Source organism: Garra rufa, chromosome 2 (genome assembly GCF_049309525.1).
Source record: "Garra rufa chromosome 2, GarRuf1.0, whole genome shotgun sequence".
Taxonomy (NCBI): domain Eukaryota; kingdom Metazoa; phylum Chordata; class Actinopteri; order Cypriniformes; family Cyprinidae; genus Garra; species Garra rufa.
In genome coordinates, this window is record NC_133362.1 from 39,702,599 (window position 1) to 39,723,627 (window position 21,029).

At 35.6% G+C, this 21,029-nt stretch overlaps 1 protein-coding gene across 3 annotated transcripts in view; it reads left to right on the forward strand.

Annotated features, from left to right (window-relative positions):
* Positions 1-21,029, forward strand: part of ubr2 (ubiquitin protein ligase E3 component n-recognin 2) — a 60,614-nt gene that overhangs the window by 18,308 nt on the left and 21,277 nt on the right. For 2 of the 3 annotated variants that reach the window (XM_073834238.1, XM_073834240.1), the window contains exons 6-24: positions 1,869-2,007; positions 2,114-2,176; positions 4,645-4,765; positions 6,273-6,380; positions 6,830-6,918; positions 12,527-12,625; positions 13,797-13,960; positions 16,901-17,000; positions 17,085-17,213; positions 17,306-17,489; positions 17,639-17,700; positions 17,781-17,891; positions 17,981-18,046; positions 19,178-19,300; positions 19,425-19,488; positions 19,612-19,736; positions 20,086-20,138; positions 20,219-20,321; positions 20,408-20,456. In XM_073834238.1, coding sequence (XP_073690339.1) covers positions 1,869-2,007; positions 2,114-2,176; positions 4,645-4,765; positions 6,273-6,380; positions 6,830-6,918; positions 12,527-12,625; positions 13,797-13,960; positions 16,901-17,000; positions 17,085-17,213; positions 17,306-17,489; positions 17,639-17,700; positions 17,781-17,891; positions 17,981-18,046; positions 19,178-19,300; positions 19,425-19,488; positions 19,612-19,736; positions 20,086-20,138; positions 20,219-20,321; positions 20,408-20,456 — 1,952 coding nt within the window. Of the gene's footprint in view, positions 1-1,868; positions 2,008-2,113; positions 2,177-4,644; positions 4,766-6,272; positions 6,381-6,829; positions 6,919-12,344; positions 12,444-12,526; positions 12,626-13,796; positions 13,961-16,900; positions 17,001-17,084; positions 17,214-17,305; positions 17,490-17,638; positions 17,701-17,780; positions 17,892-17,980; positions 18,047-19,177; positions 19,301-19,424; positions 19,489-19,611; positions 19,737-20,085; positions 20,139-20,218; positions 20,322-20,407; positions 20,457-21,029 lie in introns of all 3 variants that reach the window. The other variant, XM_073834239.1, reaches the window with a different exon arrangement.

Genomic DNA, 21,029 nt, shown 5'->3' on the forward strand with positions numbered 1-21,029 from the left:
TATTTCTGGGCAGCACAGATGAGAGCAGTATGGTTTTGGCAGACGAATAGTGCATTTTCACCTGCATGGATACAGATTGAAAAATATCATGCAGGGGAAATACCTTTAGATAAGGCCTTATTCATCCCTTTGACTTGTGTTATGAAGGCAGTTAATAACCCATTCATCAGGCACACTTGCAAACTGGGGTTTGCAATCAGGAAAAAAATAATTGGCTACTTTCATTGTATAATAACACTCCGTTTCATTGCAACCCATCTCTTCCTGAGGCATTAAGAGATGGAATAACACAATATTGGCATAAAAAGGGAATACAGGTGTTTGGAGATTTATATGAAGAGGGCACACTAATGACATTTGAACAATTAAGATTAAAATTTTCTCTTCCTGTTAAACATTTTTTTAAATATTTTCAGGTGAGACATTATATTAATACAGTTCAAGAAGGTAAATTAAGACCTCTCTCTTCTCTCCCAATAGATGCTATTATAAGAGAGAAAAAAGAATCCAAAGGTTTTGTGTCTTATATGTATACCAATTTCAATGACTTGTATGGAGAGGAGGTATCGTCTTCAAGACTTAAATGGGAAAAAGATTTGGAATGCACTTTTGATCAAGATACTTGGGAACTTATCTGTAAAAGTGCCTTAACATTTTCATTTAATAGTAGACATAGATTAATACAGTTTAATATTTTACACAGGGTATATTACACACCTGAACGATTACACAAGATAAGTGATTCATATTCAGAATGTTGCCCTAGATGTAAAACAGAGGTTGGTACATTATTACATATGTTTTGGACATGTTCTGAACTTAACACCTACTGGAGAAATATAATTCAAACTATCAACAAAATTATTAATGTGAAGCTTCCACCTGATCCAAGACTTATGTTACTGGGGGATGAATCAGTTCTGCAGCTTGATCAAAGGAAGAATTTACGTTTAGTTAAAATGGCTTTGATAGCAGCAAAGAAATGCATAGCTATACAGTGGAAATCAGTAGAACCACCAAGTCACATTGTTTGGCTTAGAGAACTTTCATCTTATGTTCCTGTTGAAAAAATAATGTTTAATCTTAAAAAAAAGTCATCAATGTTTGAAAAGATTTGGGGCACATTTATTGAATACATGAATAATGTGGATGTTACATTGACTGAAAATGCTGATGGGAGAATGTGACTCTTCATGGCTTTACTCTATTATTTGTTATCATTGTTTATTTCCTCTTATTTTACACATCAGCTCAATGCCTTACAATTATATCCATTTAAGTGTTCTGTCTAGTGAGGGTGGGACTGGGGTGAAGGGTGGTTAGAAAAGAATGTTTACATGTATATTGAAATAATTCTGTAAATTGTTGATGCAAAATAATAAATATATTGATAAAAAAAAAAAAAAAGAAACCAAAACCCAAACTTTTACAGGGGGTTATTTTAATAATTTCAGCTATTGTTTTGACTTGTGGACTATATGTGCACATCTCTTATGTAAAATATCTTACTCAGGACAGTACTAAATAAAAAATATTATGCATTTTGTATGATATCTCTTATTTTGTTAAAATCATTTGCATTTTTTACAGATTCTGCAAGGGGTTCCCAAACTTTTGCATAAAACTATATATAAGCAAATACACATTTTTGGAACTAAAATTTACACTTACGAGTTGAAACAAAGAAAATTGATAAATTTGTCAATTATTGGGCCAGAGTGCTCCCTAATCAGAAGAACCAGGTTTTAGGGGGTGCATTTTAATCCCTCAAGATCATCCCTCATGCATGTCATCGCTTTTGATTGTACTGTATGTTATGTTAGTATATTTAAAGAAATGTAAATTGTTTTTTTTTTGTTGTTCTCAAGGGTGCGTGGAGACACGTACTATTGCATGCTGTTCAATGATGAGGTCCACACATATGAGCAGGTCATCTATACACTACAGAAAGCTGTGAACTGCACTCAGAAAGAGGCCGTCAGTTTTGCCACCACCGTGGACAGAGATGTAAGTTCACCTGCTGTTACTTCCACAGTGCCATTATTCAGGCTTAAAGTTAAGCACAGCCAGTTTGTGCTTTTGTTCATTGATTACTTCTGTTCACTGTATTTAGGGAAGGAAGTCTGTTCGCTTTGGGGACTTCCAGTTTTGCGAGCAGGCCAAATCTGTTATTGTGGTGAGTTATAAACAATCACAAATCCTATCCGTTTGCTTCAGATGTGTAAATCGATTGGGTTTTTTGCTCTTTGTACTAAAAGGTCAGGTTAACTAGAACATTCATTTAAGTTTTGTGGAAAAATGCTCCCCAATTTGCATATAGCAGTTACAGCACCAGTCAATTACACATTGATCACAAACAAGATTGTTAGTTGTGTTTGCAGAAATACGCATCACTATTACTATTTCCATAATTATAAACTTGATTTAAACTGATAAACTTGATTGTCGATGCACTTTTGTGCTACATACAAAAGTGATGCCTCAAATCATGTGGCTTGTAAGGTGAATAACTTTTACTACATCTCTAAGCAGTCAGGCTGAAGGTTTTCCTGTCAGTCGATAAAGAGTAAAAAAGAGTAAAAAAAAAACAACCACAACAATTGTGACCCATGCTGGCAAAATGAGTCGGGATGCACACAGCCTAATTTTGAGCTACAGGCAAAAGAAGTGGAAAATGTCACTTTTGGTAAAATTTAAGGTTTTCACAAAAAGGTGTTCATTAAGGCATTTTCTACCGACCCCAATGTTACAAATAGTACTTAAACATCTAAAATGATCTTTATTTGTACATTTTCTGAGAGGAGTAGCTTTTTCTCTGCTCACTTCTGGATGACTGCTGCTGCTTCCCACAAGTTGTAGGTCTATTGTTGCAAAGCGCAGCATTCCAGCTTCGTGAATATTCAAATTGAATTCTCAATGACTTAAAGGAGTAGTTCACTTTCAGAACAGAAATTTACAGATAATGTACTCACCCCCTTGTCATCCAAGATGTTTATGTCGTTCTTTCTTCAGTCATAAGGAAATTGTTTTTTTGAGGAAAACATTTCAGGATTTCTCTCCATATAATGGACTTTTATGGTGCCCCTGAATTTGAACTTCCAAAATGCAGCTTCAAAGGGCTCTAAACGATCACAGCCGAGGAAAAAAGGGTCTTATCTAACAAAATGATGGGTCATTTTCTAAAAAGAAATGACTATTTATATAATTTAACCACAAATTCTCATCTTTTCTAGCTCGGCAAGACGAGCATTTGAGATTAAAAAGTATATAAATTGTAAATGTTTCTTGAAAATAACCGATCATTTCACTAGATAAGACCCTTCTTCCTCGGCTGGTATCATTAAGAGCCCTTTGAAGCTGCATTTAAACTGCATTTTGGAAGTTCAAACTCGGGGGCACCATAGAAGTCCGTTATATGGAGAAAAATCCTGAAATGTTTTCCTCAAAAAACACCATTTCTTTACGACTGAAGAAAGAAAGACATGAACATCTTGGATGACAAGGGGCTGAGTACATTATCTGTAAATTGTTGTTCTGAAAATGAACTACTCCTTTAAGCCCAAACCAGTGAAATATGATTTTCAAACCCATGCTGATAAAAACAAAACGATCGTGCTGACTGACATTTGCAAAGCGTGTGCATAAAATGCACCTCTCTGATGGTGCGTACACACCGGACGTGACTTGCGCGGAAAAAACACGCTATTCGTGCGTAGTTGAACGCTTGAACATTTGAGTTTACTCGCGCCATTCGCACGGTAAAATTCGCGTCATTCGCGCGTGACATTTTCTTCACAACAGACGCAAATTCGCGTCAAGGGAGGGGCTTCTGCCACTCGTCAGCGGGAAAGTAGTTGTAAAATAGGTGAATGAGCTCAATTTGCCAGCTTTAGCTTGCTTGTAGTCTCAATATGTATGTATATGTAGGTCAAATTGAGTAAAGAGCGTTTTTTTAAAACTAACCAGATTGTCCGACCTCTTCACTCACTTTATTCCTAGCAAGATCCCTTTTATTCCTGTTTCTACAAAAGTCCAAAGATGTATCGTACAGCTCCGAGGAACCACAGACAGCAACGGTGATTTTGTCCGCCATTGTTGTTTCGGATTTCTGCCTCCGTCACTACTAGAGCAAGCTCCTGATTGGTTAACGCGGTGCGGATTTTCGCCAAAGTTCAGATTTTTGAACTCGCGCGGCAATCGCTTGAAACGCTCAACGTTTCGCGCCGCAGGATGGCTATTCGCGTCTTTGCATTGACTTAACATGTAAATCACTTGCGCTTGCCGCTTCATTCGCGTCCGGTGTGAACGCACCTTGAGAGTGCGCAGTCTCCCTGTGAAGTACATTATTGCGAAAAATGTCACAAACATAATCTGTTATGTCTTACAATAACGTTTAGTTAATGGTTGGGAAAATATCTGATGTGTAACATTATATTAGATCCATGCATTACAGTACTTCTAAATATAGATCTCTCTCTTCAGAAACGGCTTCTAATGGTGTTTTATTGGAGAATGTGAAAATAAAGTCATTTTTGAAAATTTGCTCATTTCGATTCACTTTGCCAGCACGTGTCACAATTTAGCATCATTGTAAACATGTAAATGTAATTGGTTTGTGAATGTGTTTGGAAACATGTTTTGCAGAGGAACACGAGTCGGCAGACGAAACCCCTGCGGGTTCAAGTCATGCACTCCTCTATAGTGGCTCATCAGTGTTTTGCACTCAAAGCTCTCACCTGGCTTGGCCAAATCATCAGATACTCAGGTCAGGCTCCTTAGTCTTTGTCACTTTTTGTTTCTTTGAATTTTTTCCTTTTAAGCTCTTCATATTATTAATTTTTATATTATATCACTTAGCTGTTGCAATATTTTTTTTTTTTTTTAGGGATGCACCGAATGTTTGGCAACCGAAATTATTCGGCCAAATAAGCAAAAAGGCTGAATAAATTACACTGAGCAATGACGTGACACGATCAAATAGAGGTGCACACTAATGCAGCAAACATGTCGTAGTTTAAAACTGTTCGAGAAAGATGCATAACTCATTATAAGCACAGACAGCGAGACACTGTTTAGAATTGCATCACATGTCTTTGATGAGAAAAGAAAGGGGTGGTTGTTTCTGGTTACTGTATAATGACTGAAATCGCAAAATGGCCTTAAACCATTAGTAAATAAACTACAGAACATTTTGTTGTCTAGTACATGCACTAACTGTATGTATTCTGACAGCTCTGCACAAGCTCCTTAGCCAGGGTTCAAAGTCCAAGGCAGGAAGTCTGATGAGAATCATTCATAAATCTGCTGCTGTCAGCAAAAAGTAGTACTGAGGTCTTGTGGGTTTTCGCTAAAATAAAAGTCAACATTCATAAATGTTAGCATTGTAATTTTACTGTTGTTCTTTAAAATAAAATAAAATAAAAGATGAAAATAATGATAACAATCATTACAACAGCTGTATTAATACATTTATTATAACATTCTCCTTTGCTCAGCAAGGCTGCATTTATTTGTACATTTAAAAAACACATGCCTGATTCAAGAAGCGGGTCTTAAAAATGGCCAAAGAATATATTACTAAATTATAAATTTTTGGTTAAATTGTGCTTTGTCGGTAGGCTATAATGTCTACTAGAATGTTACAAAATGTTCAGGGTTAAGTAGATATTTTGGATTGTTGTTTTGTAATTTATTTTTTGGCTATTTAATTTATGCGATGGTGAAAAAAAACATTGGTAAAATGCATGGGGAAAAAACACATTCGGTAATCGGCCTTCGCCCCGGTGTTTAATTTTGTTCGGCTTCAGTCAAGAATTTTAGTTTCGGTGCATCCCTAAAATGTTTATTTCAATAAAATAGTTGTGTTATTATGGTCATCATTAGTTTATCAGATGCTACAACAAGTTCTGTGTTTAAAGGGGTGACAAATATATATGTGGAAAAACTATTATTTTGCGACAATGTCTTGCTCTAGAGCCAGTCGTATGCAAATTTATGTGCTCATGTGACATCACAAATCCCCCAATATCCGAACGAGCTGTTTTTGGAAATTGAATAAATGAATACTTAATTTATAAATATATATATTTTTTAATAAATGCATTTTAAGCTATGAAATCTTTCAGGATGTTTTAATAGTACGAAGACCTCTAACATGTCTAAAGATGAAGGCAGATTTGATTCTCATGTCATGTCCCCTTTAATATAGCAGTGTGCTCTGTGTCAGACTGCTGTAATGAATCAGTGCCTGAGTTTATTGCTGTTCCCAGCAGATGCTCTGAGGAGGATCCTGTGCCAGGTGGGTCTGCAGCGAGGACCGGAGGGAGAGAACTCATCTCTAGTGGACACACTCATGCTCTGTGACTCCAAGATGTGGAAAGGTGAATGAATGATTGTGCTGACATCAGCTCTACTGAGATACTGCAGCACTGCAGAAACACACAAGCCCAGTAAATGGCATAAAAGCATGCCCAGATCACACTTTACCACCAAATCAAAAGAAAAACAGATTGAGATGTTTTATATTACAGGAAAATGAAGCATATTTTAGGACAAGTGAAATTTATTTGCCGTATTTATTTGCATTTTATGACTGACAAGACTGATGTCCCATCCAAGTGTCATTAAAGTAATGTGATTGTACATTGAGTTTGTATTCCTATTATTCTCAATCGAGTGTCTTTCCATTCCTACACTCCACTGGTTAAATAAATACATTTCAAGAAAATCATACAAATAAATTGCATTATATATTTGGCAGTGTTCTTGACGTGGTTTTGTGAGATTCACCCAGTTAAGCTCATGCTGTTTCTAATCTTGTTTCCTGCAGGAGCAAGAAATGTTTACCACCAGCTCTTTATGAGCAGCCTACTCATGGATCCAAAGTACAAAAAACTTTTTGCCATCCAGTTTGCAAAGGTAAGACTTCCATTTATAATGGTACAGTCCTTGTATTGATCAACCAAAAACCCCATATAGCCCCAAAAAGTGGTGAAATTTTAAGAAACCAGAAGTCATAATTGGTTGAATCCATGAAGCAAAATATATAATATATTTATAATATAATGCATTGCCACTGGCTTTACATTCTCATCTGGGCACTTACCTATCTTTACTTAGTTTAAAATGTTACAGAGTAACAGCCTCTGTGTTACGGGGATAGTTTACCCAAAAATGAAAAAAAGTAATCAGTAATTATTATTTTTTTAAAGTATTCTCTTCTGCTCAAAATACAGACAAAAATACAGACAAAGCTGTAATATTGTGAAATATTATTACAATTTAAAATAATGTTTTTTAATAAACTATTTTAATATTGAAAACAGATTTTTTTTTTTTTTTGGAAACTGATTCTTTTCTTTCAGGATTTGTTAAATAAATAAAATAAATAAAAAGATAAAAGAAAAGCATTTATTTAAAATAGATTTTTTTTTTCTAACAGTATAAGTCTGTTCTATCACTTATCAATTTAACATATCCTTGCTGAATAAAAGTAATAACTTATTTGAAAAAAAAAAAGAGTATAAAAATGTACTGATCAAAAATTTTTAAATGGTAGTTTATATATTTTTTTACAAAATATTTCCATTTTAAATAAATGTTGTTCTTTTGAACCTTTTATTTATTAAAGAATCCTTAAAGTATCACAGGTTCCAGCAAAATATTAAGCAGCACAACTGTTTCCAAACTTGATAATAAATCAGCGTATTAGAATAGTTTCTGAAGGATCATGTGACACTGTAGACTGGAGTAATGATGCATGACGCTGAAAATGCTGCTTTGATCACAGGAATAAATTACATTTTAAAATATATTCTGATTGAAAACTGCTATTTTTTTTTTACATTGAAAGCTCAACTGTACTTGACATACAGGAACAAACTTCATTGGTTTAGGATGAGTGAATGATAGATTTTTCATTTTAGGGTGAACTAACCTTTTAAATATTGATTTTAAATTCAGTGAAAGCACAAGTGTAATGTTAAATGTTCTGGGTCCATGTTACAAGTTTTTTTTTTTTTTTTTACAAGAATTTGTCATGTTTGTTTTACCACAGAGAATATTTTCAACTCAAATTACATTAATACTCTTACACTGAAAGTCTATAGTGCAATGCATTACTTAAGAATTAACATTAAAATGCGTACATTTTCAAACATATTGCTACAAAACATAATACTTGTTCACTTGACACACATTTCAGTTTAAGTTCATTACCGGCATACAATTTATGTTTGTTTTTACAAACTGGTGAAATTATTTTCTGTGGTAATCCATTTAGTTTTAACTCAAACGTTATAAATTAAATTTACTGCACCGTCCTGTGAGACAGAATTGATTTCAGTTTCCACAAGCTTGTCTAGAATATGCCAAGTCTGTATTCTTACTAGAACTCCCAGTTCACTTTCACTTCAGACTTAGTTTGATTCAGCTGATTTATGAGGAAAAGAGAGTTTGAGCAGCCATTCCCTGTTCAGTGAGGGGTATCATCTCAGAGAGCGAGCATGTGTAATAGAGAGAGATACTGTGACTTAGAGGAGCTGCTCTGGCTGTCTTTGATTCGCTGCCTGCTGCAGTCCTCCAACTGACCCAATCACGCTGTGACAGCAGGAAATCAGTCTTTCAGCATGCACTCTGATGTAGGGCCCTACATTATTAATGTAACATAATAACATTATTATTTCTAAGACTTGTCCATTTAACTTCTCAAATTAAAATAATGTATACATAATTTTTTTTAAATAACATTACATTTTTATGGACATGAAATGTTTTATTTGTTCCCAATTTTCTTATAATCAATTGAATTCATAAAACTTGAACAATTTAAATTTAAAATCGTATAATTTAAAATGCTTTAATTTATTATCAAGTTAATAAAACAAATTATGGAAGCCTGTTTCTGCCACTGAATAGCAAATAAAAAAGGTTATTGCGACTTTCTGAATTCCGACTTTTTTTTCTCAGAATTGAGATATAAATTCACAATTGCAAGTTATAAAGTCAAATTTCAAAAGATATAAACTCGCAATTCTGAGAAATGAAGTTAGAACTGTGTGATATAAACTTGCAATTCTGTGAACATATCAGTCTTTTTTTTTCTCCTCAGAACTGGACATTATAACTCGCACTTGGATCTATATCTCACGATTTTGAGAAAAAAAGTTAGAATTGCGAGATACAAAGTTGCAATTACCAGAAAAAGTCAGGATTGCGAGTTTCTCACAATTCTGACTTTATTTCTGGCAATTGTGAGTTTATATCCCACAATTCTGAGTTTATATATAACAATTCTGACTTTTTAACTCGCAATTGCGAGTTTATATCTCACAATTTTGAGAAGTCGTCAATTGCGAGATACAAAGTTGCAATTGCAAGAAAGTTAATTACGAGATACAATGTTGCAATTGCAAGAAAATGTCAAAATTGCGAGTTTATATCCCACAATTCTGACTTTATATCTAGCAGTTCTGACTTCATAACTCACAATTGCGAGTTTATATCTCACAATTTTGAGAAAAAAGTCAAAATTGCAAGATACAAAGTTGCAATTACAAGAAAAAGTCAGAATTGCGAGATACAAAGTTGCAATTACCAGAAAAAGTCAGGATTGCGAGATACAAAGTTGCAATTACCAGAAAAAGTCAGAATTGCGAGATACAAAGTTGCAATTACCAGAAAAAGTCAGAATTGCGAGATGCAAAGTTGCAATTACAAGAAAAAGTCAGAATTGCGAGATACAAAGTTGCAATTACAAGAAAAAGTCAGAATTGCGAGATACAAAGTTGCAATTACAAGAAAAAGTCAGAATTGCGAGATACAAAGTTGCAATTACAAGAAAAAGTCAGAATTGCGAGATACAAAGTTGCAATTACAAGAAAAAGTCAGAATTGCGAAATACAAAGTTGCAATTACAAGAAAAAGTCAGAATTGCGAGATACAAAGTTGCAATTACCAGAAAAAGTCAGGATTGCGAGATACAAAGTTGCAATTACCAGAAAAAGTCAGAATTGCGAGATGCAAAGTTGCAATTACCAGAAAAAGTCAGAATTGCGAGATGCAAAGTTGCAATTACAAGAAAAAGTCAGAATTGCGAGATACAAAGTTGCAATTACAAGAAAAAGTCAGAATTGCGAGATACAAAGTTGCAATTACAAGAAAAAGTCAGAATTGCGAAATACAAAGTTGCAATTACAAGAAAAAGTCAGAATTGCGAAATACAAAGTTGCAATTACAAGAAAAAGTCAGAATTGCGAGATACAAAGTTGCAATTACCAGAAAAAGTCAGGATTGCGAGATACAAAGTTGCAATTACCAGAAAAAGTCAGAATTGCGAGATGCAAAGTTGCAATTACCAGAAAAAGTCAGGATTGCGAGATACAAAGTTGCAATTACCAGAAAAAGTCAGAATTGCGAGATACAAAGTTGCAATTACAAGAAAAAGTCAGAATTGCGAGATACAAAGTTGCAATTACAAGAAAAAGTCAGAATTGCGAAATACAAAGTTGCAATTACAAGAAAAAGTCAGAATTGCGAGATACAAAGTTGCAATTACAAGAAAAAGTCAGAATTGCGAGATACAAAGTTGCAATTACAAGAAAAAGTCAGAATTGCGAAATACAAAGTTGCAATTACAAGAAAAAGTCAGAATTGCGAAATACAAAGTTGCAATTACAAGAAAAAGTCAGAATTGCGAGATACAAAGTTGCAATTACCAGAAAAAGTCAGGATTGCGAGATACAAAGTTGCAATTACCAGAAAAAGTCAGAATTGCGAGATGCAAAGTTGCAATTACCAGAAAAAGTCAGGATTGCGAGATACAAAGTTGCAATTACCAGAAAAAGTCAGAATTGCGAGATACAAAGTTGCAATTACAAGAAAAAGTCAGAATTGCGAGATACAAAGTTGCAATTACAAGAAAAAGTCAGAATTGCGAAATACAAAGTTGCAATTACAAGAAAAAGTCAGAATTGCGAGATACAAAGTTGCAATTACAAGAAAAAGTCAGAATTGCGAGATACAAAGTTGCAATTACCAGAAAAAGTCAGGATTGCGAGATACAAAGTTGCAATTACCAGAAAAAGTCAGAATTGCGAGATGCAAAGTTGCAATTACCAGAAAAAGTCAGGATTGCGAGATACAAAGTTGCAATTACCAGAAAAAGTCAGAATTGCGAGATGCAAAGTTGCAATTACCAGAAAAAGTCAGAATTGCGAGATGCAAAGTTGCAATTACCAGAAAAAGTCAGAATTGCGAGATGCAAAGTTGCAATTACCAGAAAAAGTCAGAATTGCGAAATACAAAGTTGCAATTACCAGAAAAAGTCAGAATTGCGAAATACAAAGTTGCAATTACAAGAAAAAGTCAGAATTGCGAGATACAAAGTTGCAATTACCAGAAAAAGTCAGAATTGCGAGATACAAAGTTGCAATTACAAGAAAAAGTCAGAATTGCGAGATGCAAAGTTGCAATTACAAGAAAAAGTCAGGATTGCGAGATGCAAAGTTGCAATTACAAGAAAAAGTCAGGATTGCGAGATACAAAGTTGCAATTACCAGAAAAAGTCAGAATTGCGAGATACAAAGTTGCAATTACCAGAAAAAGTCAGGATTGCGAGATACAAAGTTGCAATTACCAGAAAAAGTCAGAATTGCGAGATACAAAGTTGCAATTACAAGAAAAAGTCAGAATTGCGAAATACAAAGTTGCAATTACAAGAAAAAAGTCAGAATTGCGAGTTTATTTCTCATAACTCTGACTTTATTTCTCAAAATTGTGAGTTTATCTGGCAATTCTGACTTAGCTCGCAATTGTTTATATCTCAGTTCTGAGAAAAAAAGTCAGAATTGTGAGATAAAAAGTCGCAATTACCTTTTTTATTTTTTATTTAGGGGCAGAAACGGGCTTCCATAAAAATAGTGGTAATTAAAGAAAAATAATCTGATTTTCCTTCAATTATTATTTTTAAAATTGTATTATTATTTTGGTAAGTGAATTATACTGTACAATGGACTTCATTTACATTTTTAATATGCATAGACATACTGTAAATTAGTTTTATGAATGCATACCAGTTTTCCACATTGCTGAAATCATAGGGCCCTGACACAGGTGTGGCTGACAGATTTCTACCTTTGCTTAAACAACTCTACAAAGTCTAGTATTAAAACAGTGTGTAAAGATTAGCCTTAGCTCGAGTCCCCCGGCTCCACACGTGCCCCAGTGCCACGGTGTAACTTCAGGCCACATGTGCCTGACATAGAACCGAGTCGGGGGACGTAACTGCAGATGGCCCAGACCTCTGACCAGGAAGGTGAATCTGCCCCCTTCCCCCCTTCCCTTAGAATTACCGGCGCCTCCAGACAGATTTTATGGAGGACGACCACGAGCGTGTAGTGTCAGTGACCTCTCTGTCAGTGCAGCTCTTCACCGCCCCTACTGTGGTGAGTACCACCAATCCCACACACCTCTCCTTTCTCTTCTGCCTCTTTCTCCTCTCCTCCGCCTCCTTCACCACTGCCTGCAGAACTATGAGCGCTTGCAGAGCGACTACGTGAAAGACGACCACGACAGGGAGTTCTCCGTCACTGATCTCTCTGTGCAAATGTTCACCGTGCCTTCTCTGGTAAGTACATGCAAGGTCTGCCATGAGGAAGAGGCTTGTTATTTCGGGTGTTTGGTCTCTTCTTCCATGTCCTTTTCACTCTTTGGCTTTCCTTTCCATCTGTCCTACTTTCTTTTTCAATTGTTCCTGCCTCTTTCCTTACTCTTGTTCCTTCCTTCCTCTTCCTCAAACAAATAATTTGGTTTTAAAGAAGTTTTGTTCACATATCAAATTCAAATTGTAATCAAATTAAATTAAGATATTGATATTGTTTTGGCAGGTTTCTCTTGTAGCTTGTCTACGCTGCGTACACAAACTGAACGCTGACATAGTCTAAACGCACCATTTAAGAAGTGTTAATTAAACGTCTCCCCATCAGTAAATTATCGCTTACACCAAAAATTTATTTCTCACCAAATATTTTCAGCTGCTTCACTACTCTTCTTGTTTTCATCCTCTTTGCTTTCCTCTCTTTATTTCCCTCTGCACTTCCACATCTTTCTTCTTCCTTTCCCTTGCCTTTGTTTTCATATTCTCTTCTGTCTCATCTTCTCTCATTAAAATTGAATTTCGCATATGGAAAAAAAACAGCATACAGGGCTCTATAAAATCCATTTTAATTTTTTTCACAAATTTAGTTTTATTTTTTTCCCATTTGATTTTTTCTAGACTACCTTTAAATGGTTAAATTAAATAGTATTAATCAAAAAGCATGTCTAATTAATTAAAATCATGAAATGTATACAATTTCACATCAGTTTGTTAAAAGATTAACACAAAATGACATGTTTAGGGCCCTAAGATATGTTTTATTTTTTCTCACCATATGTTTTATTGTTATCAAATTCTGCGTTTTAGCATGTCTAATTATTTGAATGTATACTTGATTTTCCCCTCAGAAATTCTGCGTTGTGTATTTTTAAATTTTCTGTTTATCAAATGAAGGCATAAAACATTAGTTGCATTTATCGTTTAATGATTGAAAATTAAGCAAACTTTTTATTTTTTTACAAAGGGGATTTACTATTAAAATTAAAACAAGGAAGAAATGATGTGTGATTATACCCTAAAAAATAATGTTTGTTTCATTTTAGTAGTAGTAGTATTAGGGGGAAATCATAGGGCCCTAAGCATATCGCCCAAACCTCCAGTTGTTGGTCAGGTGTAGCAGTGGTGTATCTGATATTTTCAGGCGCGGATGTTGATCACAGAGGAGAACCTGATGACCACCATCATCCGCACATTCATGGACCACCTCAGACACAGAGACCTGCAGGGTCGCTTTCAGTTCGAACGCTACACCGCACAACAGGCCTTCAAATTCCGCCGAGTCCAGAGCCTTATTGGAGACCTCAAGTAAGATTCTAAGAGCGTCCACCCATTTACACAGGAAGGACTTCATTTAGAGTATCATTTTGTGTCTAAATTTCCCATTTGTGACCCTGGACCACAAAACCAGTCATAAGGGTCATTAAGAATAACATTTTCTGAATGAATAAGCTTTCCATTGGTTTGTTAGGATAGTACAATATTTGGTTGAGATACAACTTTTTGAAAATCTGGATTCTGATGGTGCAAAAATAATTGCCTATAAAGTTGCCAAATTAAGTTTTTACCAATGCATATTACTAATCAAAAATTAAGTTTTGATATATTTAAAGTAGGAAATTTACAAAATATCTTCATGGAACATGATCTTTGCTTGATATCCTAATGATTTTTGGCATAAAATTGGATCTTTTTTACCCATACAGTGTATTTTTGGCTATTGCTACAAATATACCCGTGATACTTAAAGGAGTAGTTCACTTCCAGAACAAAAATTTACAGATAATGTACTCACCCCCTTGTCATCCAAGATGTTCATGTCTTTCTTTCTTCAGTCGTAACGAAATTGTTTTTTGAGGAAAACATTTCAGGATTTCTCTCCATGTAATGTATATGTATTGTGCCCCCAAGTTTGAACTTTCAAAATGCAGTTTAAACGCAGGTTCAAAGGGCTCTAAACGATCCCAGACGAGGAAGAGGGGTCTTTTCTAGTGAAACGATTGGTTATTTGTTGACAATTTATATACTTTTTAACCTCAAATGCTCGTCTTGTCTCGTCTCTGCGATGTGTAGTCTGTGTGATCTGGGTCAATATAGTTAGGGTATGTTGAAAAACTCCCACCTTTTTGCCTTCAACTTTAAAATCGAACTTCAAAACAACGCTGTTTTACCTTTTTTCGTAAAGGGCGTTTGATCTTATTTGTATGTTAACTTTGTAAACACTGGTTCGGCACTTCTGCAGCAATGTACAGTCGTGGCCAAAAGAGAATTACATAAATATTGGAAATTGGAAAAGTTGCTGCTTAAGTTTTTATAATAGCAATTTGCATATACTCCAGAATGTTATGAAGAGTGATCAGATGAATTGCATAGTCCTTCTTTGCCATGAAAATTTACTTAATCCCGAAAAAAACTTTCCACTGCATTTCATTGCTGTCATTAAAGGACCTGCTGAGATCATTTCAGTAATCGTCTTGTTAACTCAGGTGAGAATGCTGATGAGCACAAGGCTGGAGATCATTATGTCAGGCTGATTGGGTTAGAATGGCAGACTTGACATGTTAAAAGGAGGGTGATGCTTGAAATCATTGTTCTTCCATTGTTAACCATGGTGACCTGCAAAGAAACGCGTGCAGCCATCATTGCGTTGCATAAAAATGGCTTCACAGGCAAGGATATTGTGGCTACTAAGATTGCACCTAAATCAACAATTTATAGGATCATCAAGAACTTCAAGGAAAGAGGTTCAATTCTTGTTAAGAAGGCTTCAGGGCATCCAAGAAAGTCCAGCAAGCGCCAGGTTTGTCTCCTAAAGAGGATTCAGCTGCGGGATCGGAGTGCCACCAGTGCAGAGCTTGCTCAGGAATGGCAGCAGGCAGGTGTGAGCGCATCTGCACGCACAGTGAGGCCAAGACTTTTGGAAGATGGCCTGGTGTCAAGAAGGGCAGCAAAGAAGCCACTTCTCTCCAAAAAAACATCAGGGACAGATTGATCTTCTGCAAAAAGTATGGCGAATGGACTGCTGAGGACTGGGGCAAAGTCATATTCTCCGATGAAGCCTCTTTCTGATTGTTTGGGGCTTCTGGAAAAAGGCTTGTCCGGAGAAGAAAAGGTGAGCGCTACCATCAGTCCTGTGTCATGCCAACAGTAAAGCATCCTGAGACCATTCATGTGTGGGGTTGCTTCTCATCCAAGGGAGTGGGCTCACTCACAATTTTGCCCCAAAACACAGCCATGAATAAAGAATGGTACCAAAACACCCTCCAACAGCAACTTCTTCCAACAATCCAACAACAGTTTGGTGAAGAACAATGCATTTTCCAGCACGATGGAGCACCGTGCCATAAGGCAAAAGTGATAACTAAGTGGCTTGGGGTTCAAAATGTTGAAATTTTGGGTCCATGGCCTGGAAACTCCCCAGATCTTAATCCCATTGAGAACTTGTGGTCAATCCTCAAGAGGCGGGTGGACAAACAAAAACCCACCAATTCTGACAAACTCCAAGAAGTGATTATGAAAGAATGGGTTGCTATCAGTCAGGATTTGGCCCAGAAGTTCATTGAGAGCATGCCCAGTCGAATTGCAGAGGTCCTGAAAAAGAAGGGCCAACACTGCAAATACTGACTCTTTGCATAAATGTCATGTAATTGTCCATAAAAGCCTTTGAAACGTATGAAGTGCTTGTAATTATATTTCAGTACATCACAGAAACAACTGAAACAAAGATCTAAAAGCAATTTAGCAGCAAACTTTGTGAAAACTAATATTTGTGTCATTCTCAAAACTTTTGGCCACGACTATAGAACGATTTTGAAGTTGGGGGAAGAAAACGAGATGGAAGTTTTTCGACATACCCTAACTGTATTGACCTGGATTAAACGGACTACGCATGCACAAGACATGAGGTTAAACGGTATATAAGTTGTCAATTTGTTTAGAAAATAACCAACCGTTTCGCTAAATAAAACCCTTCTTCCTTGGCTGGGATCATTTAGAGCCCTTTGAAGCTGAATTTCAACTGCATTTTGGACGTTTAAACTTAATGGCACCATACATATCCATTATATGGAGAGAAATCCTAAAATGTTTTCCTCAAAAAACATTCTTTCTTCAGTCGTAAAGAAATTAAGACATGAGCATCTTGGATGACAAGAGGTTGAGTACCTTAGTTCTGAAAGTGAATAATCCTTTGAAGACTGTTTTGGTGGTCCAGGGTCACATTTCATCAAGCATTTCTCTTTGATGCAGGTATGTCCTGATAAGCCGTCCAACAGAGTGGACCGACCAACTCAGGGAAAAGTACCTGGAAGGTTTTGATGCTTTCTTGGAGTTGCTGAAATGCATGCAGGTGATTATACTAATCAGATTTTGGGATTGTGTGTCAGTGGGAATTGAGTAGGCACTAAAACATCTGTGTGTGTCCTCTTTGCAGGGGATGGACCCAGTAGTGCGACAAGTGGGACAGCACATAGAGATGGAGCCAGAATGGGAGGCAGCGTTTACCTTACAGATGAAGCTCACACATATCATCTCTATGATGCAGGAATGGTGTGCCAGTGATGTAAGTGCCTGTTAGAGACCGAGTCAGTCAAGTTAGTACCCAAAATGCACCTTTGAGCTTTGATACAAGTCTGTTATTTTTAACATGTGCAGGAGCGAGTGCTGATCGAAGCCTATAAGAAGTGCCTAAGCGCGCTGACTCACTGCCACAGTGGTTTTACAGATGGGGAGCAGCCCATAACCCTCAGCATGTGCGGCCACTCCGTTGACACAATCCGCTACTGCGTCTCTCAGGAGAAAGTCAGCATACACCTGCCTGTGTCCCGGCTTTTAGCAGGTCAGTCGAACATGGTTTCACACATGATCCAACGTGAATCTTTTGAATTATTTTGTGTGTATAGAGTATAGGAATTTGCTTTTGAAATTGCAGTGGTTGATGGGTATCCATACCACATGTCAACTGAACCTCAACTCTCTTCCTGTTAGGTTTACATGCTCTGCTGAGCAAAATTGAGGTTGCCTATCGATTCCCTGAGCAGCTGCCACTGGTAAGTTGGGGGGTTTTGGTTCGTGAGAATTGTTTTAAAACAATCTTGGTGATTTCTGAGACCTCTTTTGTCTTCTGCAGAGTGAATTGAGTCCACCCATGTTGATCGAGCACCCGCTTCGCTGCCTTGTACTCTGTGCTCAGGTGCATGCTGGGATGTGGAGAAGAAATGGCTTCTCTTTGGTCAATCAGGCAAGAAGCTTCTTGATTTGTTTCAATCTAATACTCAGGACGTTTAACAGTTTGATTGTTGCCTTTAATTTGTTCAATTGTTTTTGCAGATCTATTATTACCACAATGTGAAGTGTAGAGTGGAGATGTTTGATAAAGACCTCATCATGCTTCAGGTCAGTAGTGTAAAGAGATTTCATTCCAAAATTATTATCCAATAAGTATTTCTTTCCCAAATGAAAAGAGAAACATTTATTTATAATTATAATACTATGAGGACCAGCAACTGTTCAGTTACCAACATTATTCAAAATATGTTTTATGTTCAACATGTTTTATGCTTAAAAAAAAACCTTGGGAATGATTAATGATGACAGAGTTGTCATTTATGGGTGATGGTATGCTAATAAAACAAAACACAAAAAGGAAAATCACCCACTGCGCTTGACTGAAGAACTTTAATACAGTTGCTTTAATAGAGGCAATGTATAATTTTTATATGTAGTGTATATAGTATTTTATTTTTATATTTGTTAATTAAATTTCTTAAATGCTAGTGATAAATACACCTACTGTACCTGAAAATATTATTTAAATATTATTTAAATACTAATTTATTATAAATTATAAATGAGTATTTGTAACATGTAGCCTTTTTTTGTTCTTATTTTTTTAATACCAAAGATAAAATGACAAAGATTTTTTTTTTTTTTTTTTATATATCTTCGCCCACTTTGGCCTAAATATCTGCTATTCTTTTAGTTTGTATTTTGTTAGCTTGTAAGATTTTTGTTTCTATAAATGGGGGAAATTAGTTTGGCTGACAAAAGAATCGTTATAAAATTGTGATATTTCTGAAAAAAATCATGATATACATAACAGATAAACAGATATAACAGATAAACTAATTTCATAGGGCCCACAATACCCTTTTTATATTTGAAAATTTGATGATTCTTTAATGGCCATGTTTTTAAAGCACATTTTTGTCAGAAATGTCCAAAGAAAGCCAAAAATAAATCCTAACCAATAATACTAACAGTTAATACTTATACACACAATAATAATTTGACCGACCTAACAATACATCTAAAATATGTCTTAAATTAACTGATATTATTAAAATCATAGTGATTGTAGAGAATATCTATGTAAAATATCATTCTGGATGCACTGCATTAATGGCAGTTTGACAGGAAAGTGTCTTTAATTAATATGAAAGCAATGTATAAAAAAACGTTCAGCACAATTTGATTTATTTCTCTCTGCTAAGTATAAATTCTTACTCAAGCTGTTTTTGGATCTAGGCTGGGGCTTCCATGATGGATCCGAACCACTTCCTGATGATCATGTTGAGCCGTTTTGAGCTCTATCATATCTTCAGCTCAGCAGACTGCAGAAAGAGATACAGCAGAGAGAATGCTAACAAGGTCTGCTTGCCTCCAAACCACTGTTTGTCCTCATTCCTTTTTTTTTTTTTTTTCTTTGTTTGTTTGATTTCTCTTCTTGCACTCATTTCTGTTGCCTGTGCTGTGTGTTTTTTCTCTCTGTCAGGATGTGGTTCAGCAGAATAACACATTAATTGAGGAGATGCTGCATCTGGTCATTATGATCGTGGGTGAGTGATTATTTCTCAACACACATCCTTTAAATGTTGGCGTACAGGTGTATCAAGCTTATTAGACACCTTAGAAAGTAAAAAAATCCTTACGTGCTTTTCATGTTTGTTTCTTTCCTGCAGGGGAGCGATACACAGCAGGTGTTGGTCAGGTGGAGTGCTCTGATGAGATAAGGCGAGAGATCGTTCACCAGCTATGCATTCGACCCATGGCCCACAGCGAGCTGGTCAAAGCCCTTCCTGAGAATGTAAGCCAATTCTTAGTTTCATCTTTATCAAAGATCATAAGTAGTTCTGTTGGCTTTGAAATCTTAAAAAATGGCTTTGAAAAGATAAAATAATGTTTTAAAACACTGCCATTAAGCCATTATTTATTTTTGTATAATTCCCATTCCTGATCCTGATCTTTATTAAGCAGAGAATAGCTTTGTGATAGATCTCTGTGCTGACTTAACAACTGCTCTGAAAATAAGCGTTTTAAAAGAATTGATCTTGTTCTAAAGTTCGTGATGATTTAAAACACCCGTAGCAAAACCATGTTTTGTATTTGACTGCCACCTAGTGGTTTTTTATACACTTTTTGTTTTCTGCACACAGGAGAATAAAGAAACCGGCATGGAGAGGGTCATTGACAGTGTGGCTTTGTTTAAGTGAGTGTCTTGAATAAAAGAGTGTTGCCCAAAGAGTTGAATTGGTCTGTGTGTAATCCTTTGTGAATTGTGTTGTATAGGAAGCCTGGTGTGACTGGTAGAGGACTTTATAAACTCAGGCCAGAGTCTGCCAAGATGTTTAACCTTTACTTCCACCATTACTCAAGAGCTGACCAGTCTAAGGTAACACTGCATTATCGGAATTGAAACTCAGAAAGAACAATTGTTGAAAACCTATGTTTATTTTATTTTCCTGTTTTGTCTTTTAGGCTGAAGAGGCTCAGAGAAAGATAAAAAGGCAAAATGGAGAGGATTCAGGTACATATATATATACACACATTAGGTGTCGGCAAACAGTATAAACGTTACGTTTAGAAAAGCACACAGCATTATTAAATCATTAAATTCTAAGTCACTTTTTATCTACCAAAATTTTGAGAATACAGTTATTTAATTGGACATCACAATAACGTAAGTATTAGCACAGAAAACATTCATAGTGTTATGATGGACTGCACGATTTAGGGGAAAAAATCATATTTTAAATATCTCTAATAATTGTGATTTTTGATTTTAAAAAAGAAAAAAGGAGTCCAGGCTTGCTGTGATTGTTTCTAAGCTTGCACAATTTAATACTACTTCTACTAATAATTATTATTTTGTTGTTGTTCTTGTTACTTCTACTACTAATATATAAAAAATAAAACATCCTATAATATAAATCTATTAAAATTTATAAAAAATATAAAATATAAAACAATGAATTAATTTTCTATTTATTAGACATTAAACCATCAAACAACAGGGAGCCTTTAAAGCTGCTCCTTTAGTGTGGGTAATGTTTAGGGATGTAACGATATAAAAATCTCACGATACAACAGTATTGCGACA